Below are 27,996 nucleotides of genomic sequence, written 5' to 3'. Positions count from 1 at the left end.
ACAACTGGGGGGAAATCAAGATGTATCATTTATTTTACTTTCATGATCTTTCTAAGTCTCCCCAGAAGTAGAAGCCTGAATTTTTAAAAATCCACATCAACTAAAAATGAGCTGAAGGAGAAGTCAAAAACAACATGGAGAATATTAGTTTCCTTTGTAGTTATGGAATACTCCCCTTTCTCAGGATACGCGACAAGAAACTGGAAAGCTTCTGAAGCCATAGAAACTAGGCTAGAAGGAATGCTTGTTCTAGGCCGCAGTGGATGCTTGTTGCTAGAGAGATGCTGATACATATTTATCTGAATTCTATCAAAAAAATACTGTCCTACCTGTGTCAGGTTCTCTCAGGAAAAAGAAGAATGGCCGATCTGCTTTAAAAAAAGGAATCCGAGACCTTTTCAGTAACAACAGAGCTGCAGGAGAGAGAATAGAAGAATCCCATTGCATTTTCTATTCATTTGAGGAAAGTCACTATTAAAATTGGATATGAAGTCAGTTATATCCCTTGATTTTTGAAGAAATAAAAGCATCCTAATGATATTTCATTGTTTAGTGTTATGATGGGGGTACAAATGGGAAAATTAAGAAGATGTCATTTAGCCAAACTTGTGTCCCATTTTCAAAATACTCCATGGAATAAATTCCTTACTAAAGGTAATTTTCAGAAAGACTCCATTCCTTGTTTATGGGGATGGTGGGACAAATCCTTTTCAAAATGGATTTCTTTGCTCCCATCAGTTTTCAAACTTTGCTCTGTGTTAACATTTCTTTTTAAAAAAATGCTATACCACATCTGGACTTAGGATTTTTTAGTGGGAAGGTTTAGAAATGTGAAGATTGAACTGGATAAATCTGACGAAGGCAGATAGGGGCAAGCAGCGTGACTGAGTGCTACTGACCCCTTTGTGAACATACCTGTGGCTGTAGATGCCTTGGTGCCTTCCTCTGAAACCTCAATCTTGGCTTTGTGGATTGCTTCAGAAACATAAAAGCCATCTTGGCCTAATCCCAGGAAATAAAAATGTGAATTGCTTATTTCCATTTTTAATGCATTTAGCTTAAGGATTTGAGTGTAGTTTTAAAGAATGCACTTAACTTAATTACAGTCTCATGCTGCTTTACTATAGCCAGGGAGATATCTGGAAAATTTTTAAGCTGCAGTATTTTATGTAACTTTTAAAACCTCAGATTTGGTGAATTTAATAAATAATCCCTCCCAAATTAATAGAGCTGTGCCCTGTTTTTTCAGTAGTTTTCAAAAATAATTTCTAGTTAATATCAAAATTTTTCCTTCAGCCAGTATTTTTTAAACTTTGGTGGTATAAGAATTGCCAGAGTTTATGTCAAAATGGATTCTGGAGTCCAAGAATAATCATTTTTCAGCCAGCTTCTGAGATGATGTCCCTTGAATTCCTTCTTGGACTGCATTTTGAGAGCCACTTTTAAATGACAGTCACAGGTTTGTACTATGGACCTTAAAAGGCATAACTCAATGTACTAAAAATGTGTCCAATACTGCATGACTGCATTCAGTCATGCAATTAATTTGCCCCATGGGGGCAAATCTGCAAAGATGATAAGAGGTTAGAACTATAATAGTTGTGCGCTAACAGTTTCACAGAAGCTTAGCAAACGGGAATATGAATGATTAAGTTAGAGGAATTGATAGCTTTTTGTAATTTAACCATTAATCATTTTTGAACTACTCTCCACAGTGACATGGTACGTGACCTGATAACGAAGGAAAATAATCTTTAGAACTAGCAGAAAGCTTAGCTAGTTATAGCTACCCTTTCATTTGAGAATGAGCTGTTACCTGAGGTCACACACTTGATAAGAAGTAGATTGGGCATTTGGAGGTTTTCTGACAGTGCAGCACCCATTTCCACCCCACCCCGCCACAAAAAAACACCACTTTGTATTTTAGTCAACTCTAGGCAACTCTAGCATGCCATTGGAAAGGGATCTGTGGCATAAGTCTTAAAATAATTATTTCAGTATACATGTATTTTGAGAGAGCTTTTTTGTTTCATCTTAGACTAAATTGTTTTGCATTTTTCGTGCACATACAAGGAGATGCAAATGAATGTCGTGAGAGACTTAAAACCAGCCAAGTATAGGATATGCAGCAATAAGGTACACAGGAAATTGTGAGTTGGCTATATTTGTTGTAAGAAACAGTTATTTTCCAGCATCATTGAAGGGGACCAGACAAGGGCCATAGGATGGGAAAAATCAATGGGAAATTTCATCTGGTATCATTTGTCCTAAAACCACTGAAGGATCTGGTTTTAGCAGTTGGTCTTTTTCTGTAGGATCTTTTAGAAAAGAAATTTCTCTCTAGTTCAGTTTCTCACTAGCTTATTGAGCAAACTGAAAGAAATGCAGTGCTCAAATTAGAATTTGTGGATAAATAATGGTTCTCTGATGGTCATTAGGTTTTACTTATCTGTGACCTCATTACTGTGGTGTGGTATCTGAACATTTCAAATGTGTCAGTGAAGTCAGCAGAGGTTCACTATGAAACTCTCTACCAGATACAGTATACGTGGTTGTGTTAGAGTCCAGGCACTTTGACACAATGTGAAAAATAAGACCAAATGGTACGAATGAGTCTTCAGTTAGATAGGCTTGGCTATTAAAATTTCTTGAGGAGTTTCATTTAAATAGCTTTTCTCCATCACACTACAGGAGTGGTCCAATAATTGACAATCACATGCACGGCCATTGAGCCAAGACCCACGGCCTGTCTTGCCGCAGCATCCATACCTCTCTTAAATTTTATCTCTGGGGAGAGTTAAACATTTCAGAAGACCAACATTTGTGATCAAAATAAGAATTCGGGAGTCATTGTAGGTTTGTGTTTCTCTTCTTGCTTGATCTTGTATTACAGATCTATTTGCTTACTTTCGTCAAGTAGATATTGAAATGTTATGCAACTAATGAAAGCGAGGTAGAAGAATCCAAGCATAAAGGGATTCTCCGGCTTTGGGTTCATTTTCTACTGTGCTGGCAGCTACTTAGTGCCATTGAGGGTCATACAACAACAATCCCAAGATTGTTTATAGGTGCTATGCTATAAAAAGGGATCCATGATTAAAACGGGAAATGCAGGTTGCATAGTTTTGTGTTTTTGTTTTTAGTAGTGGACTTCTTAGAGCTGCTTATATGCTAATGTTTGTAGTGAATCTCTGCAGGAGGACTATAATATGTAATGTTTAACCATGGAACGACCTGCAACATCTCCTGTCTCTAGATTTACCAGATTAGCATTCTGGAAAACTGTAGCCCGTCATAAACACATTTGCTCCTATCTTACATTTTAATATCCAAAGCAAAGTGTTAAGCTTCTTCTTACCCTCCTTCCTGGCATACTCTCCATTCTTCCATAATATCTACAAGTATTCATGTCAACCTTTCTTTCTGGATTGTTAGCTCCTAGAAGGCAGAAGCTGTTTTATTAATTTCAAATATTTTTTACTTCGCCTAACTAGCATAATAATGCTTGGTACATAATTGTGTTCCGTAAATGTTGGATGAATGAATAATAGACACTCCTCACATTGTACATTTGTTTCATTTCCCCTTAAAAAGAGCTGCCTTAATGTTCTTTAATCTGATTTCACTTGTAAGGAAATGTTGGTTGGTATCTATAGAATCATAGGGGTGCAACACAGAATGGGTCTTCGGCAAGTTTTATCCAAATGATTGTTTCACTTCCTCTTTCCCCTTTGTTAGTGGAGACCATCATTTTTTGTGTGTGGTAGATTATACTCTCAAAAGGTTTAAGAGTCTTCATAATGACAGTGTGTAAACACAAGATTTGCAAAACGTAAATCAATGTCCCAACATCTGATCCTCAGCTTCTCAAAATGCAGGATAAACATTATTTGCCCTGTCATTTGTCTTTCCAATTATTATTACTTACTATTGGCAAATTTAGTGGCTTTATTGCCAGAATCTGCTTCTAGTTTATCTTTCTCATCTTCTTATCACTTAGTTGTAACAGATGGAGTGTGTCACATAGCACCCAGCCCCGGATATATAGAGAGAATGCTAAAAAGAATTTGAAATGGCCTCTGAAGCCAGGCTGTGGTCAGTTGCTTTCTCTATTCTCCTCAAGCCCACTTCTCCCTGCCACCCCAGCTTTTTGAGATATCGTTGATATAACACTGTGTAATTTTAAGGTGTATAATGTGATGATTTGACATATGTATATATTACAAAATGATCACCACAGTAAGATGAGTTAACACGTCCATCACCTCACATAGTTACAATTTATGTGTGTATTGTATTTATTGTCTTTGCAACTTTCATATATATAATACAGCATTGTTAACTAGAGTCACCATTCTGTACATTACATCCCTAGGACTTGTAATTGGAAGTTTGTACCCTTTGACCACCTTCACCCAACCCCCCAACTCCGCCCCCTCCCTGCCCCTGGCAACTATCAGTCTACTCTGTGTTTCTGTGAGTTTGATTTTTTTAGATTCCACATGAAGTGAGATCATACAGTGTCTTTCTCTCTGGTTTATTTCACTTAGCATAATGCCCTCAAGGTTTTTCTATGTTGTTGCAAATAGCAGGATTTCCTTCTTTTTTATAGCTAAATAATATTCTATCAAAATATACATACCGCAGCTTCTCTATCTATTCAACCGCTGATGGACACTTAGTTTTTTTTCATATCTTAGGCTATTGTACATAATGCTACCATCAACATGGGGTGCAGTTATTTCTTTGATAGTGATTTAATTTCCTTTGGGCACATACTCAGAAGTAGAATTGTTGGATAATGTGGTAGTTCTACTTTTATTTTTTAAGAAACCTCCATAGGGCTTTCCATAATCGTTGGACCAATATACATTCCCGTGAACAGAGTACAATGTTCCTTTTCTCCACATCCTTGTCAACGTTTGTTATCTCTTGTCTTTTTGATAATAGCCATTCTAACAGGTATGACGTGATATCTCGCTGTGCTTTTGATTTGCTTTTCTCTGATGATTAGTGATGATCAGCACCTTTTCATGTACCTGTTGGTTATTTGAATATCATATTTGGAAAAACGTTTATTCAGATCCTCTGTCCATTTAAAAATCAGATCGTTATTATTTGCAATTAGGTTGTATGAGTTCCTTATACATTTTGGATATTCATCCCTTAGATATGTGGTTTACAAATATTTTCTCCCATTCTGTAGGTTTCCTTTTCATTTTGTTATTTCTTTTGCTATGAAGACACTTTTAGTTTGATGTAGTCCCACTTGTTTATTTTTGCTTTTGTTGCTAATACTTTTGGTGTCAGATCCAAAAAATCATTGCCAAGACCAATTTCAAGGAGCTTTTCTCCAAGGTTTCTTCTAAGAGTTTTATGGCTTCAGACATTTTAAGTCTTTAATCCATTTTGAGTTAATTTTTGTGAGTAAGATATGGGTCCAGTTTCATTCTTTTGCATGTGACTATCCAGTTTCCCCAACACCATTCATTGAAAAGACTATCTTTTCCCCATGGAATATTATTGGCTTCTTTGTCAAATATTAGTTGACTGTATATGCATGGATTTAGTTCTGGGGTCTTGATTCTATCCCATTTGCCTACATGTCTGTTTTTATGCCTGTACCATACTGTTTTGCTTACTATAGCTTTGTAATAGAGTTTGAACTCAGGAAGTGTGATGCCTCCAGCTTTGTTCTTTCTCAGGATTGTTTTGGCTATTTGGGGTCTTCTGTGGTTCCATACAAATTTTAGAGTTGTTTTTTTCTATTTCTGTGGAGAATGCCATTGGAATTTTGATAGGGAGTGCATTGAATCTGAGGGTTGATTTCAGTAGTATAGACCCTTTAACAATATTAATTCTTCCAATCCATAAACAGAGGATGTTTTCCCATTTATGTGTGTCTTTTTCAATTTCTTTCATCAGTGTGTTGTAGTTTTCAATGTAGAGATATTTCACTTCACTTGGTTAAATTTATTCCTAAGTATTTTATTGTTTCTGATGCAATTGTAAGTGGATTGTTTTCTTTATTTCTTTTTCAGATAGTTTGTTGTTAGTGTAAAGAAGCACAACTCATATTTGTATGTTCATTTTTTTATCCTACAACTTTACTGAATTTATTGATTGGTTGTAATTATGTACCACTATTACAATATTAGGGAATCTGATTTTGACTATGTATTTACCATTACTAGTGATTTTTACATATTCATACATTTTTTCAATGTTAATTAGCATCCTTATTTCAGCTTGAAGAATGTCCTTTAGCATATCTTGTAAAGCAGGTCTAGTGGTAATAAATTCCCTTAGCTTTTGTTGGTTTGGAAAATTTTATCTCTGCTTCACTTGTGAAGGACAACTTTGCCAGGTATAGTATTCTTGATTGGCAGGTTTTTTCTTTCAAAATTTTGTATATGTCATTCCACTCTGTCCTGGCCTGTAGTTTCTGTTGAGAAATCCATTGATCATCTTATGTGGGTTCCCTTGTAGGTAGCTTGTTTCTTCTCTCTTGCTGCTTTTAAAATTCTTTCTTTGTCTTTAACTTTTGACAATTTAATTATAATGTGTGTTGGTGTAGCCCTTTTTGGGTTCAACCTTTTGGGATTCCTTGGGCCTCATGAATCTGGGAGCCCATTTCTCTCCCCATTTTTGGGATGTTTTTGGCCATTATTACTTTAAGTAGACTTTCCTTTTTTTTTCTTTAATCTTTTGGGATTCCCATAATGAGTATATTTTTTCTTTTGTGAAGTCCCCAATTCCCACAGGCTTTCTTCACTCTTTCACTCTTTTTTTCTTTTTGTTCCTCTGACTAGATAATTTGAAATGATTTATCTTCTAGTTGATTGTTTCCTCTGTTTGCCTGAGTCTTGTTAAAGCTCTCTGTTGAATTCTTCAATGCAGTCATTTTATTCTTTAGCTTTAGGATCTCTGTTTGGGTTTCTTGGTTTTGTTTTGATAGTTTCTATTTCTTTCTTGAACTTTTTATTTTGTTCATGCATTTTTTTATAATATTGTTTAGTTGTCTCTGTGCTCTTGTAGTCTGCTGAACTTCTTTGAGAGGATTGTTCTGAATTCTTTGTCAGGCAGTTCATACATCTCCATATTTTTAGGGTAGCTATTGGAGCTTTATTCATTTCTTTGGATGGTATATTTTTCTAATTTTTCATGGTCCTTGCTTCTTTGTATTGGTATCTGTGCATTTCAGTAAGCGGTCTCCTTTTCCAGGCTTTACAGGTTTGCTTTGGTAAGGAAAGATCTTTACCAGTCAGCTGGTAGAATTTGTGGGCAGGTTGGGCTTACTATCATCATCTCTGTGTGGGCCAGCCTCTCTATTTTCTCTGAGTTTGCAGTGGGGTGCTGCTGTCTGGGTTCTATGGCTGGATGGGACTGCTGGTTGGGTTCTGTATTCAAGCAGGGCTGCTCGGGTGGGCTCGCTGTTCAGGTGGAGCTTCTGGCTATGTCAGAGCTAGTGGCTCAGCCTTTTCACTGTCAGGTTGAGCCCCTAAGTCTGCAATCAACTCTTGGTTGATGAGGTTGTAGGCTGTGTTCCCTGACAGGGTGGTGCCACTGGTTGGACACCATGATTGGGTAACTATGAGAGGGATTCTACAATCTCTCCTGGCCAGGTAGTCTTATGCTGTGCTTCCCAACTCGATGGTGCTGCTGGCTGGGCTCCATGTTCAGGTGGGGCTGCAAGCTGTGCTGTGAAGTTGGGTGGGGCTACAGTGGGGCTGTGTGACTTGGTAGCACTGTGGGCTGGGCTACAAGGCTGCCCAAGGTCATTCTTCAGACTCACTGGTTATGTGGAGGTAAGGAATATGCTCAACAGTTGGGCAGGGCTGCCGACCAGGCTCTCTGCCCAAGCAGAGCTGTAGGATGGGCTTCTCAGCTAGCTGGGTTCTCTTGTCAGGCTTCCTTAATGGATGGGACTTGAGACTATGCCTAGCAGTTGGGTAAGGCTGTGAATTTTCTTTCCTGAAATGTAGAGTGGTAGTATGGTCCACTGACTAGGGACCCAAATTGGGCAGAACTGTCAACCAAGCTCTCTGGCTAGATGGGGCCACCAGCCTTGCCTTGCAGTTGGGCATTCCTGCTGGCTGGAGTCTTTGCTTGGGTACTGCTATAGGCATGAACTTGGTCTGCCAAGGTTTGAGTGCTGGTTAATGTAAGCCTTGCCTCCCACTTCTCCATCGCTATCTGATTCCTAAGTTGTCCCCAGGAGGCAAGACCTGAATGGGTCTTCCAGAAAGTGTCCTGTGACTCTGGGAGAGATGGATATCCATCCTGATTTTCTTTTCTCACTGAAGAAATTATAGTAAGCCTGACAGGGTACTCTTCGTGCAGTGCTGTGTCAGCCTGGAGGAGGGGTGATGCAGTCCAAGTGTAGCTGCTCCTCTTACCATTCTAATGTGGTCCTTCTCAGTCTCTGTGGTTCAGAGGGGTGCTTCAGCTTCACATCTGGGTGCTGGGATTTCCACAGTGGTGACTTGTCTATGGACAGTGGCTAGTTTGTCTTCTTAGGAGGGGGACTGAAGTTGGGGATGACTTATCTCACTATCTTGATGATCTATTGCAGGTCTGACCAGTCATCTGGTGTGGCATAAGTAACTTCAGTATGTAACCAAACAACTATGTGTGGTTTGCTCATTTAAGTTGTAGAAACTTGGAGCTTGTAGTTCTCACTGAGCAGAGATTGGAAACTAATTATTCATTTATAAAAGTCCAGAATAAGATGGTTTCTTTGAAGTTTTAACTTTATGCAAAAGAAGTATTTCTTGGATTAGGAAGCATGAGTTTGTATCAAAGCCTGCTGATCCTTCTGATTGCTCAAGGAGTATATCTCCAGCTGGTAACTTTTGTGTAAGTGAAACTGGAATTACTCTTAAAAGCTTTATAACATGTAGTGTCAAGGGATGTCTGGGGAGAAAAACTATAACCTGGGCTCAATTGGGCCTTGAGATGATACTGAACAAGTTTTTTTCAGGCAGCAGGAAAGGATTTGATGCCATGAAGGAAGAGACGAGTCACTTTTAAATGGGGAAGAACTTGAGTAAAATGATTCTGGGCATTGGAACCAAATTCAAAGAAAAGGCCAAATGTTCCCTGTGGTTTGAGCTTCTATCAATAGTACAAAACTGCTTGGTAACCTCTTATTAATTGTAAGAAGGGAGACCAGCATTTTCTGATGACTTATTTTCTGGCAAGCTCTCTGTTGATGCTTTACTATATGTTAAAGAATTTTATTTCCATAAGTAAGATGTGAGGTGGATGGTAGCTACCTCATTTTAGGAATGATGAAACTATTTGTTAGACAGAGTCAGTCACCATGTCTCCATAATTAAGTCAACAGCCCACTTAGGCACAGAAGGACTAGTCTCTTGATGATGTTTAAAGAAGGGCATTGGAAAGCAATACTGTAGTTGGCGAACTTTATCTGTAAAGGGCAAGATATTAAATATTTTAGCAATTGCAGGCCATATGGTGTCTGTTGCAACTGCCTAATTCTGCCATTGTAGCAAGAAAGCAGCCATAGATGATCTGTAAATACATGGGAGTGGCTGTTTCATTAAAATTTTATTTACAAAAACAAGGATTGGGTCATTGTATGGTGAGCCCTGTGTTAGAGGAACAGAACTTTATGGGAGATAAGGCTGATGTTTTTTATCAGTAAGAGACATGAATTCAAGCTTCATACTTGGCACATGCTAACTGCTTGATAATTATTTAACAAGTTAGATCCATGAGCCTATATTTCTGCTGGTTTGAACAAATCTACATAGACTTTAACTGCATTATAAAAAAAGTATGAAAAAATGTTCTTTCAAAACTAGATTGCTTGTTATAGCTTGTCAAGAGAGCTTACGGGTCTTGGAAGTCTTTATCAGTAGGGGAACCGCATGATGTGGGTGGGTCAAACTCAGTCCTATTTGAGGACATAGGATTAATGGCATTTTGAGATGTACTTCTAGGACATAAAGGCAGAGAGATTAAGAACTACGAAGGCACAATCAGTGAGTCACAGTGATTAACTGAATGTAGTGGTGTGGAAGAAAAGGTCAAGAATGGTGCCAAAGTTTTGAACTAGAATGATCAAAGGATGAATAGTATCATCATCAACAACAGGAATGCTCTAGCCGAGCTCTGGAGTCACAAGAAGACACTGTGATTGGATTTTGCACATTATTAAAGATAGAGCTCCCTCAAGTTCTTCATCCCTTCCTCTTTCCTTGACCTGATCCTTTCATTCTAGTCTTCCTCTTTTCCCTACAGTGTCAGATTTTGCCTGTGTCACCAGAGAAAATTTCTGGTTGAGTCATTCAACCAAGTCAACAATATTTATTGGCTATCCATTGTGCACCAAGCATTGTTGGGTGCGCTGTACCCAAATGTGACTATTGCTTTGCTTATCTCTTTGCATGTTTAGGTAATGAGTACAGCGCTGGTGTGTTTTAAACACTCTAGAATAGATCCTTTCTCCTGTGCTTTATTTGATAAGTAACTGCCATTTAGTTTGGTTACATCTAAAGCACAAGCCAAGACTGATTTTATGGACCAAATTCCTCTGTGTGTGTGTGAGAGAGAGTGTGTGTGTGTGTGTGAGAGAGAGAGAGAGTGTGTGTGTGTGTGTGTGTGTGTGTGTGTGTGATTGTTTAATAAGATTTTGAGCAAAGCTTTAGAAAACTCTGTGTGATGAGGTTCTAGCATTTAAAATGGAGATTCTGAAGCTCATCAGGCAAAGAAAGCATCAAGGCCAATGAAAATACCTGCTACAGTATCATCTTCATACAGATAATTTATTGCTATCCAGAGCAGAAACAAACCTGAGCCTTTGGGGTTAGCAATAGTTTAACTAATGGCTTCTGAGAAGATTCTGGAACAAAAGGTTTTGGCATTCCATTCTTTTTTAATATTTGATGTAAGTTCCCTCTCAGATCATAAGCAAATACAGCTCCTGTTGATTAGTGTCTAGTAGGGGCAAAGAAGTTTAATATGGACTCAGGAAAGGAGAACACTTTAGGGCAAGATTGCAGGTACATGAGTAATTTGAAGGAAGGAAGTTGGATGGATGAGGGAAAAGTTTCAAGGTTAGTTTATGAGAAGAGGACAGAAATGGTACAAGGAGGGAGGGAGAGGGAAGAAGTAGGAACAAAGGGTGACTGTGAGGCTGGCATGACGTGGGAGGTCAGAATGAAGAGCTCTGTTATTGCACCACTGTCTCTGGCATGCTGCCAGCCATGATAGGCAGAAGGAGAGTGAGTTGTATTGTGTTCTGTGGCCATTGACCTCACCCTGAAGGTGGTCCCCAAAAACAGTGCTTAGAGGTCTCAAGAAACATTCCTCCCCCACAAAGTCCAACTCAAATTTGGCTGTTATCTGAAGCAACATATTCTTATATAAAGCAAAGCTTTCCTTATTCTTTTAAATAATGTTAACTCTGACCGTACCATTGAAGCCTCTGTAGATGAAAATCCCTTAATCAAAGTATGACAAAGCTGCCCCCAAGCACAATGCCAAAAAGCTTGAAAGAAGAAGTGTTACCTGAAATTCCTTTCAAGTTAGCTTTGAGTGGATCAAAAAGATCGGTGACTCCCCAAGAATTTAAAATGCTTTTTAAATTGAAATGATTTTGGATCCTGAATCTAAAAAACAAAAACAGACCATCAACTTTCATTTAAAAATCTCATTCAAAATATTTTCATATACAACACATGACTGCCAAACTTCCTAACTTGGAAGTCAGGGATCTCCAGCCTCATTTCCAGCTTTATTTTTCATTGCTCCTTCTCATAAACCCTACCGCCTGACTAGTCTGACCACACAGGGCTCGCTTCCACCTCTAAACCTTTGCTTTTGCTGTTCTTTCCACCCCATCTCCTTTGATTGCCTTTGAGTTACTACCATGACTACCATTTCCTCTAAGCTCAATTCAATTGTTATCCTCTCCTTTCCTCTCCAGCTGTTTTGTGTCCTTTGGTTGCTAAGGCCCCATTAACACTTTGTTTGTCCTGCTCTTTTGGTGTATGGAATATTCTGCTTCCTATTACTGTTATTTATGACATTATAAACTACTTGAGAAGAGAGGCTATCCCAGTCAATGTTTTATTTCCTAATAGTAACTAATGAATGAGTGCTTACCATGTGCCAGACACTATGACAAGTGTTTTACGTGGATTGTCTAATTTCATCTTCACATAACTATGCTATTATTATCCTCATTTTACAGATGAGAAAACTGAAGCCTAAAGAGATTAAGACACTTGCCCAAGATGACGTAATGAATATGTGGTGGAACTCAACACAAAGCAAAGCTGTCTGAGCACAGAGCCTGTGCTGCTGGAGTCTACGCTTTGCTACCTCCCATCTCGTGAAGCATCTCACATAGTAGGTGCAGAAAAGAAGCTGTTGATTAATTGACAATTAATAGAGTGTCTCATTTAATGTGTTCATATTTGATAAGACATATTTTTGTGTTTGCTGTGTGCAGTGTGTGTCTTTGATGCACAGGAGGGAAGGAATGAAAGTTAAAGCTTTGGTTTTCCTAGTAAGTCCTGTGAGCAGGAAGAATCAACACATCGACTTTGTAATATTTCTCCAAGGAGGAGGCATTTAAATTTTACTGTTGAAGGATCCTTTTAAAGGATTGCTCACATTATTTTTCTTTGAAAATAAAAAAGTTTGAAATGGAATTTAGATGATCTTTTTCTATAAACTATGCAGAACTTGTAGGAAAGTAAAAATACCAGAAAAGACCATTTAATATCAAAGATCTTCATTGCCATACAAGACAATGTGACTAATATTTTAAACAGAAGTATCATATTTTCTCATAAATATATGTTTTAGAATAGTTTCCCAAAAAGGTTTTACGCCTTCTCCAACTATGCTGACATTCTCAAAAAAATATTTTGCACCACCTCTTCTGAAATTTTCTTAAATACTTAAAACACATCCACTTTGAAAACTCTTACTGCTGAAACATATTGGTTAAGAGCATGAACTTGGGAGTGCAGTGCCAGGATTTGAATCCTGGCGCAGCCTCTTACTAACTGAGGGAAGTGGGGCAAGTTACTTTACCTCTCTTTGCCTCCATTTCCTTATTTATGAAATGAGCATAATAGTAGTGCTTAGTTATTAGCTTTGTGAAGATTAAGTGAAATAATTCTTGTAAAGTGCTCAACAATGCCCAGCACAACTCATGCACTTATTGTTACCACTGTGGTTTTATTGTTTCTCAGAGATATTGAGAAAAAGCTCAGGGATATTTGAAGCCAAATATAGTGATTATGGTAGGTGATAAAACTGGGTAATATCATTTTTAGTAACTAAAGATAATAGTAAAAGTGAGGTATGACCATAAAAGGTGAGAGTGATTTTTTTTTCTTGTATGGCTATGAAGGCCAGCCCAGAAGAAATGCTACAAAAATATCTTGAGTAAAAAAATTGCCCTTTACCAAAACCAGACAATGATATCATGAGTAAAGAAAACTACAGACTAATATCCTTTATGAATATAGATGCAAAATCCTCAACAAAATACTAGCAAATTGAATCCAGCAACATATAAATCCCACCATGACCAAGTGGGATTTATCCCAGGAATGCAAGGTGGGTTCAACATATGAAAATCAATCAGTGTAAAACACCAGGTTAACAGAATAAAGGACAAAGGCCACATGATCATCTCAATAAATGCAGAAGAGCATGTGAAAAAAATCCAACACCCTTTCATGAAAACAAAAATCACTTAATAAACTTGGGATAGAAGGAAAATTTTTCAGTCTGAAAAAGAGCCTCTATAGAAAACTCCCAGCTAGCATCATACTTAATGGTGAAGACTGAATGCTTTCCTCCTAAGATCAGAAATAAGAGAAGGATGTCCACCATTTCTATTTAACATTGTCCTGAAGGGTGTGGAGGGCAATTATGCAAGAAAAAGAAAATGCATCTGGATTAGAAAGAAAGAAATAAACCTATCTCTATTCACAGATGACTTGGTCTTGTATACAGAAAATCTTAAGGAATACACACACAGAATGAAAAAATTCTTAGAACTAATAAATGAGTTCATCAGGGTGGGAGGATATGAGATCAAGGTACAAAAGTCAACTGTGTTTTTTTTATATTAGCAATGAATAATCTGCAAATAAAATCCCATTTATAATAGCATCAAAAGGAATAAAATACTTAGAAATAATTTTAACAAAAGAAATGCAAAACTTGTACACTGAAAACTAAGAAATATAATCAAAAGAAACTAAGGAAGACATAAATAAAATGAAAAAAGTCCTGTGTTCACAGATTGGAACAGTTAATATTGTTAGCAATATTCTCAAATTGATGTACAGATTAAACACCATCATCAAAATCTCAGCTGCCTTTTTTGCAGAAACTGATAAGCTGATCCTAAAATCCATATGAAAATATATGGGACTCAGAATAGCCAAAACAATCTTGAAAAAAGAACAAAGTTGAAGGGCCAACACTTCCTGATTTCTAAACATTATAGTAATCACGAGATTGTGTCATACTGGTTAAGGTATAGACATTTGTGCCTATAGAATAGAATTGAAAGTAAACCCATTAAAATAAACCCATTCATTTATAGTCAATTAATTTCAACAATGGTACCCAGAAAATTCAATGGGAGAAAGAATAGTCTTTTCAATTAATGGTGCTGGGACAACTGGATGACCATGTGCAAAGAATGAAATTGGACCTCGACCTCATAATACATACAAAAATTAACTCAAAATATAAGAGTTAAAACTATGAAATTCCTAGAAAAAGCACAGACATAGATCTTTGTGACCTTGGTTAGGCAACGGTTTCTTAGAAATGACATCAAAAGAAGCACAAGAAATAAAAGAAAAAATACATTAACTGAACTTTGTTAAAATTAAAAACTTTTGTGCTTCAAAGGACACCATCAAGAAAGTGAAAAGATAACCCACAAAATGGGAGAAAATTATTTGCAAATTATAAATCTGATAATGGACTAGTATCTGGAATATATAAAGCACTATTACAACTCAGCAATAAAAAGACAACCAATTTAAAAGTGGAGAAATGATTCAAATAGATATTTCTTCAGAAAAGATATGTAAATGGCTAGAAAGCACATGAAAATATGCTTGACGTCATCGGTTATTAGGGAAATGCAAATGAAAGTCACCATGAGAAAACACCTCACACCACTAGGATGGTTACAATAAAAAGATGGGGGTTTTCTTCTCCTATAGCTGTTGTTACACACTGTTGTGAGGTCAGACAGGTTTCAGCCATCTTGCCTCCAGCCTGAGGGAGAAGGCAAAACACAGAGGAGGGCAGTGCTGGAGGGCAAAGGAGGTGAATGCATCCTAACTAATGTAACTAAGAGTAACTATATAGTTCCTGAATGTAAACTCTATACCATCCCTACTTTTTAACCCTTCCCTCCACTCAGAAGGACTTTAAAAAGAACTGTAGTAAAATATACACCACGTAAAATTTTACAATTTTAAGGGCATTATTCAGTAACATTAAGTATATTCACATTGCTGTCCAACCACCACTATCCACTCTGGAAATTTTCATCATACCAAACTGAAACTCTGCACTACCACACATCCCACATGAAGAGGGACTTATCAAAAAAGATGGACAATAACAAGTGTTGACAAGGGTGTGGAGAAACTGGAACCTCGTAGATTGCTGGTGGGAATGTAAAATGCTATAGCCCCTTGGAAAACTGTCTGGTAGGTCCTCAAGATGTAAAAAGTAGAGTTAACACATGACTCAGTATTTCCATTCCTGGGTATATAACCAAGAAACCTGAAAACCTATACCCACACAAAAATGTACACATGACTGTGTTTCAGAAGCCTAAGAGTGAAAACAAGCCAGAAAGTTTCCAGGCACTTACATGTCTATAGACTAGTGAATGGATAAAGCAAAATGTAGTATATCCATACAATGGAAAATTATTCCGCCACAAAAAAGAATGAAATACTGATGCATACTACGACAAGGATGAACCTTAAAAACATGCTAACTGAGAGCCGCCAGACTCAGAAGGCTACATGTTGTACGATTTCATTTATATGAAATGTACAGGACAGATAAGTCCATTGAGAGTGAAAGTAGATTAGTGGTTGCCTAGCACACTAGTGAGGGGAAGGAATGTGGAGGGACTGCTAATGGGCATGGAGTTTCCTTTTGAGGTGATGAAAATGTTCTGGAATTAAATAGTGGTGATGGTTGCACAACTTTGCCAATATATTAAAAACCTCTGAATTGTACATTTTAAAAGAATGAATTTTGTGGTTATGTGAATTATATCTCAGTTTTTTAAAAAAGAAAGAAAACGTCCGTAGAAAAACACAATCCACACAGATGATGATTAGTAGCTCTTTGAAAGGAAGGCCAAAACTTCTGAATATATGAGATCTGATGGATTTTTAAAATACTTAAACAAACAAAGTGAAAAAGAGACACATACAAAAAACAGGCTCTTAAACACAGAGAACAAACTAGTGGTTGCCAGAGGGGAGGTGGGTGGAGGATGGGTGAATGGGTGAAATATGCGATGGGGATTAAAAGTACATTTATCACGATGAGAACTGAGTAATATATAGAATTGCTGATTCATTATACTGTACACCTGATACTCTATAACACTGTACGTTAATTATACTTCAATAAAAAAATACTATGTCACTTCTATTATCAGAAAAATGCTCATGGTTAGCTTCCTACTATGTCAATCTAATAACCAAGTGTCTTAGTCATTAAACAAATATATATTTGACGTTTTTAGTCTTTCTTGTGGGGCATTACATTATTATGGATATAAATGACCCTTGTTAGCACTCGTTGGCTTTCTTGATTATTCTTTTGGTATGCTAATATCATACCAAGACTAATTGTCCCTATACATTTTATTTCATTTCTTCATAAATAAAATATTACTTTGGGAGCTAGACATCATCATTCCATCCAGAATCTACTAATACACTCTTTGGTGATGCTTAACCCAAAGGCACACCTCACTGCCACATGATTTTTGCACTGCTACTCACAGTGTGCAAAAGTTTTTGCTTTTGCTAAATGAAAAATGCAGGCTGGCTGTAAAGCAGATCATATTAAATGATGAATGAATGATTTGCAGAACTAGAGGTAAGTTCTTGCCCAAAACTTGACTTGTGTCTACCATGGTCCAAAGTTCTGTACCCAAATTTAGACCTAAAACCTAGTTTTAATTCTTTCTCTATTTATTCCTTCGAGGGTTTGAAGCTGTTTCATTACTTGGTGAGTTTTGCTTGTGAAACAGCCTCATTTTCCTAAAACCTTCTATCCTTCTTGGACAGCAGCCTCGATAGTCTTGGGGGGTTAAAAAAGAAATCTATTAGGATAAGGTCAAGTGTTGACTAATACTGTGTTGTTAAAATCTCTGCCTTCCCATCCTGTCCCCGTCTGCGGGGTTTTTCGGATCATTCCTCTGAAGGTGGACTCAGAGACAGTGGAGGGCTCTCAGATGAGCTGGGCATCTTGCTGGGGTCTCTTGCTCACAGCAGCCACTCCAGGATGAGGCCGGCCATCTGTCTCCTCATTCTGAAAAGATTGCACATTCCTGCACCGGGTTGCACTTTCTCTCTACTTTTCACATTGAAAGCTCCTCTTCCCTCCCTGAGCTTCTCTCAAACACAACAGAAAGATTAGTGTTGCTTCTGTTCCATGCTAGAGAAGATCAGTTGAAGTATCCCATCTTTGTGCTTTCATCTGGGGTCCAGATATTTGGTTTGGAGAGACACAGGCTTTATCTTAGAGTTACATTCACCTTCTGCCCTGGTTATGCTAGATCCCACTTTAGACCTTGGCCCTTAACTCACTGGGGTCTCTCTTTGTGTGTTTTCATTTCAGTGTCTGGGCTTATTTTTAATTCCTCGAAGGAGCACTGCCAAGACCACTGGCTCCGTGCTGCTGAGTGCCTGGTCAGCAGAGGAGGCCAAAGCAGCCAGCAGGAAGGAGCGTGAAGAATCCACATCCCGAGCCCTCGGACAACATTCCTCACTTAATGCTGGTCTACAAATTAATTACAAGTTTACTCTGATTTCAAATGTACCAGAGAAGCTTATCATTTAAAGAAGTTCAATAAGGAATTCTTTGTCAAGTAATGAGCTTTGCAAATAAGTTTTGCTTTGGAAAAGCAAAATCTAGAACCATCATTTAACTTTTTGACAATTTGTATTTGTACCTATTGGGTTTTCTTAAAGAAAAGCTAAACTCTATTGAGAAAGAATGAGAACCTTCCGCACAGAGACTAAAAGTCTTGAATTTTTTATACCTTAATTTGCCTTCTGATCAGAATTACATTGGTATTTGCTCAATTACATAAACTATCTTGCCTTTTTCGTTTTAGAAAAATGTTGTATACTCTTAGGATGTGATCCGATTTGGGGCACATTCCTCCCAGGTAACTGCACTGTTCTTTCCCTGCTCAGAGAACTGGTTGTAGCATGAAGCCTGGGGGTTCCAGTCTCGCCCAGTTAAGGCAGAGTATCTTCTCTTGAGAAGACCCCAGGAAATTAATTCTGCAGATGAAATTAATGCAGATGTTCCATCTGCATCATGAGCTAGTCTGTAGAGACTCTAACCTGGACCCCAACTCTAGGGTCACTCCTCCTTGGCCTAAACTCTAGGGGTCCACTAGACAAGTGGGCCCAGTGGTTAAGGACAGACTTCAGAGTCAGACCACCTGGGTTCTCTAATCCAGGCCTGGCCAACTGGATTAGGCTGCTGAGCACCCCATAAGGACGATGCAGCCACTCACCTGGGCAGGAACACGTCCATTCTGGCTCTCCTGAGGCTCGAGGTCCAGATGTGGAGAATGCTGGCTGTGAGGTGCGGCTCAATGAGGCTCAGTGGGGTGTCTTTGTCATGTGGCAGAACCAGGAGCAGACTCACTGAACTTCCCAGGTAAGGCAACTCTAGCACCCTCACCTGATGGCCTGCACGGTCCTGGAACTGGCCTGGGGGTTCAGGAGGGGGGGAGGTATTAATTCTGTCCCAGGAGCTGAGGAAGGGCCATCTCACAGAACTGGAAACAATACCTTTTATTAACAGGTGTCTACCTCACCCTCAGGAAGCAGTTGAGGCCAAAGACTGTCACCTTTTCTGATCTTAAGACCTAGAATTTCTAAGATACCCTTATAGGTCTTGAGTCACAGGGCCTGCAGTGGCCAGGTACAGTGGGGATGATGTCACATGGGAGAGCCATCTATCATCTTTGTTGTTTGTTTTTAAAATTCGTTTGTTTAAAAAAAAAACATTTTATTTAAGAGAAAGAACAAGCAAGAGAGAGCATGAGTGGGGGAAGGGAGAGGGAGAAACAGACTCCCTGGCTGAGGGAGCCCGACTCAGCCCGACGTGGGGCTCGATCCCAGGACCCTGAGATCATGACCTGAGCTGAAGGCAGACGCTTAACCAACTGAGCCACACAGGTGGCCTGTCATAAAGGGGAAGCCATTCCAATCCTGGCCTTTTGTGGCCATGTGGGGACCCAGGCTCTTTGTGCCAGATCTTTCTTTCAACAAAAGCTTTAAACCCAGATATCATATAAAATTGGGAAATGTTACACAGCTGACAGATCAACCAGCATGGGTCACAGCAGCAATGGGGAAAACATTGGGAACAAGAACTATAATAGTCATAAATACATATTTACTTATCCAATTGACGTTCTTCCACTCTCATCTTACTTGACCTCAGCTAATAATTACTGGTTGAATAAACAAATGATTAAATTGTGATGAGCACTCACAATGCGTCCTGCATGGAATCAAAGCAGGATCATAGCACGTTTTCTAAATGCTGGAGTTCCTAAAACACTGTCTCACTGGAATTAGTCCCCCAGCTGGAAGGGCTGAGCCAGCAAATGAGGGCTTCGAGAGAGGTGTGTGGGGACAGGTGGCTGGGTCCCTTCTCCTCTTCTCCTCTTGCCTTGCTGGGGCTCCATGGAGGCATCCACGCTGCGGGCCAGCCTGCAGGGTGGGGGCTCCTGGCGCTGGCTCTGGCTCGGCACTCTGTGCACCTGCACCCCAGTGGGCTGGGATGAGTGACCAACCCGGCAGGGTGGGCAGGAGCAATGACAGATGTCAGGTCCACGGGCGCGCGCTCTCAAAAGCTTTCTAGACTGGACTCTCAATCTTCTGCCCTTTCTCAGCGCCAAACCGTGAAGTGGCTGTTCATTTTATGGGGGTGCCTGTGGGGGCGAGGGTGGTCTGGTCCAAACATTTTTAGTTTTACACTAACGCCTCTTACTTACTAGGTGCAGAGGGAATTGTCAAGCGTGAGATTCGGTTTCTCTCCGCCCCCCCACCTTGCTTCCTCACTGTCCTCTCTGGGTCTTCCTGCCCCCTGGGCTCTCCTTGCCCCGCACCCACCTCACAGCAGAGGGAAGGCGGAGAAACAGTGTGGGTCCTTCTAGAGCAGACATGGCCCACATTGCTCCCATGTTCCTCTCACTTAAGACGGCCCCGCCAGTGGGAAAGGAGCTCACCGTAGTTGACCTCAGCCATTTGGTACATCATGGGGACCTGGAGGACGAGGCCCTGGGTGCCGGTGAAAGGCAGGAGCTGAGTGTCCGTGGAGGAGAACCTCTGCCGCCAAGTGCTTTGGAAGGACATGGTGCTCACTAGTGCCAACTGAGCAAATGCCCTGCCGCCACCGCTGCCGTGCTCCCACGTAGGGCCACCTGTGTCGTCACCTGCAAGCCGGAGAGCAACTGTGTTGCTGAGACTGGTGCACCTGTCTCTCAGCACCTGTCCAGGTGGGTTCCGGGGCATCCCCGAGGTTGGGCTTGTAGCCTGCTTGTTGGTGTTATTAGTTGGGGAACTGTGGTGTTTGTAACTAGCCATTGCTGAAGACCATGCTTTTATCCTTTGCAGAATGGGTTGGGAGGCTCTGGTAGGTCCCAGCGGGGCGTTTCCCGAGGGGCCTTCAGCGCGCACTGCTCGGGCCTGGGAGGCACTGGGTGCTGTGATCAGGCTGCTGCATGGTTTCCCCCCCCCCCCTCCCCTTTTCCCCCCCCCCCCCCAGCCACTGGGCCTCATCCCTGGCAGAGTCTTTGCTCAGACGGTCACATCCAGGGCACGGTCTTTAAATTCCATGCATTACCAGAGAGAAGACAGCAGGTTCGGGGATGGTTGTTGCCCCAGCCCTTTATTAATAAAAACACACGGTGTGCTCTGTTCGAAATCCTTTAACTAACCCTCCCTGATGCCTCCCACCAGTTCAATTGTTATTCACAGTTTTTCAGAGGGGGCACCAAAGCTTGGAGAAGCTGTCCCAGGTCGCATACTTGTGAGTGGCAAAGTCACCACAACCCAGCTGCTCAAGACAGAGACCTTGGATCTGAACCCAAGCAGCCCGGCCCCAGACTCCAGGCTCTTCCCTGGCTGCCCCTCTTCCATAGAGGACAATCGCGGGGTGGGAGGGGGTTGACCGCAGCTGTGTGGCCTGGCCCCATCCCTGCCCCACAGCACAATGAATTAAACACTTTTAAGTACACTGAAAAGACATTGTGAAACACTGGAGAAAACTGACAGAGAGAGAGTTATTGATAAATTGATATATCCTGAACATTCTCCCTATTTCTGTGTAACCTTTGTAATTATATGGAATGCTAGAGGCAGACTACCTGGGTTGGGATCCTGGCTCTGTGCCTCAGTTCCTCTCTCTGTAAACTGGGGACAATAGCAGCACCTATCTCCTGGGATTGCTGTGAAGGTGAACAGACATAATGAATATGGAGTACTTAGAAAAGTACTAAATGAGTAAATGGAAACTCAGTAAATGTAATAAATTTTCACCATCTTTAGTAATTCCACTTGCATGATACACAGGTCCTATAACTCATGGAATCATCCCTAACTGCTGGGCAGTTAGGTTATTTCTAAGTCTTTCTCTTCAATAACACTGGGTTAAATGCCTTATTACACATAACTTTCTCTTCTCTTGAATTATTTCCTTAAGCTAAATTCCAAGAACTTCTTCGGCTCCTACTGTATTTTGCTGTCACAGGATGTTAATTGTAGATGACAGCAGAGCTGCGGGGTTGGGGGGGGAGGTGTCAGAGATTCACCTTAAGGGAACAGGTGCACAGAACAAAGCCTGCAGGGCTCCCCTGGAGGCAGGAGGCTCTGAAGAGCCCCCTTCTGTGTGTGCGTGTAGGGGGATGGACAGAAGGAGGCCTTCTAGAGCACATCATTTAAGGGTAGCGTCTCCCAAGAGAACAAACTTCTGCTGCAATTGAGGGTGACCTGAGTATCCATCCACATGGCTTCTGACCAGCAAGGTCTGGTACCTGTGTTTATAGCCCTCTGACATTAGCCTCACCAAGGTGAATGGTTTCTTTTACCTTTGATCTTCCTGGAGGTCCATTCATTGGCCTGGCTGCCGGTGCCGTTCGGTTCACTGAGGTGGGCTGGCTCTACGCTGCTGTTGGCCCACCGGGAGATGTGGTCCACAAAGCAGGGGGAGAGTGGTGTCCCTGCTTGCACAAAAAGGGTGCAGGCCAGCTCCATCTTGGTGCCTTGACCGGAGTTGGGTAGTGTGGCATAAACAGTGCGCAAGAACTCTTTCACCCTTTGGTCTGTGAAAAAGGTGTTGGGATAAATTGACAGTGGTGAGTGTAGGTAAGGAGTTAGCACCATCTCTCCTTGTGCAGTGCACTGAAATGGGGCCTCAGCAACACCCCTCTTGTCTCATAGGTTCATCTACCAATTACAGTCGATTTGGGGAAGTCATAACTAAATTGCTCAGGAATTGGCCTGGATCCACAGATTAAATGCTGGGAGGAAAGCCATGCAAGATCTGAGAGAAATCAAGCTGTGATTAAGATAAATAGAAAATCACTACCAACATCCCAGAAGCTATTCCTCCTTAACTTCTTGAGTCAGACATGTGGAGCAGACATGTTGAGAGTACAGAGGGCTGGGAAAACTGCAGGTCTGGTGTGCAGGGTGATGGAGCTGCAAATATTTAAGTAGTAAGTCGATTTATGGAGAGCATCATAAATAACAAGGACAGACGGTGGCCACGGTGTTGAATTGTCAATATATCTTGTACAGGGCTTTAGATCCATTCCCACAACTGCAGTTCACAAGCCCAAGGGACGTTTAGATGGGGCTTCTTTCAGCACTATGCTTTCGATTTGAGAAACACAGAGGAAAGGTAAGAACGCCTCCCATCTCTCATCTCCCTAAGACCCAGTGGACAGCTGATGCTATTAATGTCAGCAAGAACCTGCAAGAATGTTGAGGAAATAATAAGCATTTGAGAGAGTCCATAGTTTCCACCTTCTTGGATGGTGGCTGGACTTCTATTTATTTACTATTTACACAGGAGATTGCTTCCTTCTCTCCACAGTCAATCGTGGATTTCTTTTTCATGATATTATTTACAAGCTGTGGCCTTTAGTCTCCCCTAGGGGAGACTCTGGAGCTGGAGCAGGGCCTCTCGCCCACTGGTGAGTCAGGGCACAGCTGAGTATGCCAGGCTGCCCCTGACACATGGAAGCTGGGCTTCCAGCAGTCAGCTCCCTTTCCTATGCAGGCTTCCTCTGGAACAAGGCCCTTTGCTTGTCCTCCTTGCCTCTCCTTCCTCCTAGGCACAGCCCTGTGGCTAGCCACAAACTGGCCCTGGGAGACACATGCTTTGCCCCTTGTTCCTACAGTGCCCTGCTCTGGCTCTCCCAGGGCACCTGTTGGAAGGAGTGTCTGACGTGGCTTGGGGTCCCTCCACTCCAACACCCGTCATGTGTCAAAGGCCAGGCCAGGGAAGGCAGCAGACCCCCAAGTTGCTTGGCCAAAGTTCTCTGGAGGGGCACAGGCCCCCAGAATATACCCTGGCCAGGGCCCCTGCCACCAGGCTACAGATCACAGCTGTAGACAGATTTCACTTGCCCGGAAAACTTTCATGACCAAAGCTATTTCTTAGAATCCACAACTGTAAAAAACAGACTCGGGTTGTATACCTCGTGAATTGCAGCCTAACTCCAGTGCTTTTCTTTTAAGGAGAAAATAGATGAATGAAAAAAAAAATACTTATTGCCAGATTTTCCTCACTGAGGAAGGTCATATGCATTTATAAAGTCATGTCCCTGTAAAATGTTGACCATCTGCTGGGACAAAGTGAGACATGTCACTGGTCCATAGCGTAGGGTGACCTCCTCTCTGTCCTGTCCCCCAATCTGAGCCAGGGGACCAGCTGTCTGGAAATGTTAAAGTAGCAGAGTAAATTGGCTGGAGAAAGCTTTTCACCACCTGAGCCTAGGGTGTCCCTGCCCATTTGCACGGGAGAACAGCTTTCCTAGCTGCTGTGGAATATACATGTCAGTATAAGCAATACGGTGTTCACAGACTCTGTGCTACATTCACGGTCACATTCAATTCTCTCAACGAGCCTGTGAATTCACTGCTATTGGGACTCCCATTTCTGAGTGAAGGAGCTGGGCTCGGACAAATTCATAAGCTTGCTCAGTGTCACCTGGTGGTTGGACGTGGCACTTCACCGCCCTCCTGCCCGTAAGGACAGGACACCCTGCTCTGCTCTGGAGAGCCGCTTCCTCTTGTGAGGCTCTGGAGCACAAAGCCGCCTATTTTGCTGTATGACTGTGAGTTTCCCAGGCCCGTGGCCGTGATGAGACAAGGGCTGGTGACGTGAGCCCTGACAACGGCACCTCCCTTACAGTCCTTTGAAAGAGAATCGTGTCACTGCTGGCTTAACTCCTCTCCCTCCCCCTCCAGAGAGCATCTTTCTTGCTGGAGGGCAGGCTAGGTAGATCTCACAGAAGGATGAGGGAGGGAGGAAGGCGGAAGGAAGGAAAGTTCTGGGCACTGCCCTAGATCAGGAATGTAGTGAGCGCGGTGTGATTGAAGAGAGGGTCTCTTGGATGGCCACGGAGAGGGAGGAAAGTGCTAGAAGAAGAAGTGGTATTTTCTCATGAATTTCCCTTGCTACAGATGAGCCTTTTAACTCATTTGTGAGACTAGTGTGGAGAGTGCCTTCCTTTTGAGTCAATTTGCTGAACTGAACTTCCCAAATGTGACGCAGAATCTGGTGGGACCTGACTTCGTAAGGTTAATGAATATAAAATTCTCAAACTACAAACTTAGTGATGCTAATGTTTTACTTGCCAGGAAATTACAAGAGGGCTAAGTGGAGGATGATGTCAAAGGGTTTGGTTGGGCTGAGGGAATAATGCAGATAGCTCTTTTAAAAATAAAAAAAGGCAAAGGTACTTATTATATCTTTATGCATCTGCTCAGGGGCTTAGAGAGGGGCGAAGGAATTGTGGAAAGAACATAGGATTTGGGGTCAGAGACTCTGGGACTTGAATTCTGGCTCTGCCACCTGCCGAGTCTTGCCAAATCGTTAACATCTAGTTTTATTTATAAAATGGGGATTATTAATGTATGTGGTTTCTATGAGGATCAAATGATATAATGACTGGAAAAGTGAAATCCATACCATCATCAAACAGAGTTTTTCCCCAAGAGCCAGGCCACCTTCATTTCTGAGGCTTCTGTTCCTGGCATTATTCTTGTGCTTAACAGAAAGCTATAAAATGGTCTTTATCAATTTACCTAGAAAAGCACCAGAACTCCCTCGAACTTGGAACATCAGGAAATTGGGTGTTTTGTGTGGTGAAAACAAAGGTGCTCTTTAGGGATACCGCTGGGGTCCGTTCTGAGTCTCATGCTGTGCTTGTATGACCAGCAGGTGGGAATTCTAACAAAGCTCCTGGTGGTCACGTATTGGCTGGAAACGCAGTGAGAACAAGACAATGCTGATGTGCCCCACTGCAAACATGAATAGGTCTTTCTGTTGATTAAACCAGAACTATGCCCCAAGACCCTGGAATGTGCTTGAGGCTGCTTTTTATACATTTTATTGGTCTGCATTGACTTTTAAAAGGAAGCCTGGGTCTGGGCAGGTAGTGGGTGCTGACATTTTATTTTAAACAGTGCACATGATTCTCTGAGCTAGGTTGGGGCAAACCAAAGTACAGGGGTAATTCTATTAACTGGAACTCTAGAAGTGGCACATCCCTGTTCATAAAAAGTAACCATGGCTCTGTAAGATAATAAAGCAGCCTGTGAGTAAGAAAAAGGGTGGGATTATGTTCCACAGGGTTTGACTATTAAGCATTCTTGACATTTGACAATCCTCGAATGGGGTCTCTGGCACCCTGTTAATCATCATATTTGGTTAGCCAGGTACTGCGACTATACCTGACAACAGAGAAAGGACTGTAATCAGTTCCCTTTCTCTGCAGTATAGCTACTCGTGCATTTCTCTCTGTCCCCTAATCCTGACTTTTGTGAGACTCTGTTTTAGGGCTGAAATGCCTGTCTCTCTTTCACACGCCTATTTATTCTTCATAACTCAGCTCAGATCCCATGTCTTCTGGGGAGCCTTCCTGAGCTGCCAGTGGGATAAATCTTTCCCTCCCCGTGCTAACTTATTCCAAATAAATACACTTACTGCACCGCATTAGGGCAGTATTTCTATGTGCATCATTCCTATGAGACTGAGCTGCTGTGTTCAGAGTTTTCCTTGTCTCTCTGGATGCTGAGTTCCTGGCGCAGCACCAGCTCGTGCAACAGGAGCTCAGGAGTACTTGATGGATTGCATTGTACTGAATCTAATGTGGCTGAAGAATGCGTCCGTGGATGTGTGCGTTTCTGTGATATTCTTGCTGAGGAAATGAAGCTGGCCGGCAGGATCATGAGAGTTGTTTTGGCAGGGGCCAGGGCATGGATGGTGGGGGATGGGATGTAGAGCTGTTGCCTAGTGGCCCGACATCTTACTTGCCACCTCAAGATTCTAGCTCAAAGGAAGCTCTCACCCAGGCTTTGTGGGTATCAGTTCTTATACTTTCTAGAACATATTAACTTATACAATTGCAACTCCCATCCTTTTTTATTGATATCTTATTCCAAGATTGAGAAGCCACAGCTATGTGCATGAGTGTCTGGGGTAGCATGGAGCTGCTAGGTGGGCCCTAGGGCCAGGCATGGAGCCAGAGGCCCCGAGTATAGGCTAGGTATGGCTGACCCGGAGTTCACAAGCCTCGGGCCACTGCTGACAGAGCTGCTCGAAACTACATATCACGGAGTTACATTGGTAGCGATGGCACTGGCTAGAAAACACAGATTTATGAAAGCAGGTGGCTCAAGGCCATGGGATCTGGAACTAGACAACCTGGGCTTGAGTCTCAAGTCTGCCACTTACTAGCTGTGTGACATTGGGCAAGTTGCTTAAACTCTCGGTGTCTATTTGCTCATCTCTAAAATAGGGATGAGGTATAATTTCATCATTTATTGAGGCTTAGTTATTGGGTCTGGTTTCTCCAAGCATCAGAAGACAGAATGGCAATTATGTTGTTGTGACAATTAATTAAATTACTTTCAATTTGGACAATTTGGTGCTTTGGACACTTCCCGGCACCTGGTAGGCTCTGCAGAAGGGCTAGTGAAATGAAACTGAAAAATTGCCGTGAAACCTGAGGTTAGAAGGGAAACCGAACGATCATCAAGGGGACCATGATCCGAAGTTTGAAGGCTGCCTGTGGTCACCCTTCTCTCCTGGCGGTCGGCCGGTGCCAGCCGCTGGATTCAGAGATCCCCCACCTCCCAAGGTAGCCTGAGCGGGAGCGGGAGCAGCAGAGTGAACAGGAGTGCGAGCAGTCCTCTTACCGTGGACAGCATAACCCAGCGCCTGTGACAGCTGCCGGCCAGTGTCCCCTTGGGCTCCAAACTGCAGGATCTCCAGAGGGAGCGACACGCCAGCAGGAGAGATGACGATGTTGGTTCCATTTCTAGGGGCTGCCGTGTCCTTGTAGAGGCGAAGTGCTAGCTCGGTCTTCAGCAAGGTCAGGTCCTCGCGGAGGTCGCCCTGTCCTCCATGGAGGCAGGAGTGAAGCAGGAAGAGCGTGAACAGGCCTGGCCGCAT

The 27,996-nt window shown here is 41.7% G+C and overlaps 1 protein-coding gene across 1 annotated transcript; it reads right to left on the bottom strand.

The window, feature by feature from the left end:
• Positions 1–83: 83 nt before the first annotated feature.
• On the bottom strand, positions 84–27,996 carry SERPINE3 (serpin family E member 3). Its single transcript, XM_073894314.1, is given in 8 exon segments — positions 84–317; positions 319–413; positions 916–1,002; positions 11,539–11,639; positions 18,809–19,007; positions 20,537–20,743; positions 22,397–22,630; positions 27,741–27,996. Coding segments are annotated over 8 exon segments (1,413 nt in total).

This window comes from Callorhinus ursinus, unplaced genomic scaffold, assembly GCF_003265705.2.
Source record: "Callorhinus ursinus isolate GAN/ISIS: 27379988/994484 unplaced genomic scaffold, GSC_fseal_2.0 scaffold7, whole genome shotgun sequence".
In the NCBI taxonomy this organism is placed as follows: Eukaryota; Metazoa; Chordata; class Mammalia; order Carnivora; family Otariidae; genus Callorhinus; species Callorhinus ursinus.
The sequence above is the reverse complement of the archived record's forward strand: the minus strand, read 5'-3'. Positions and strand labels throughout refer to the sequence as shown.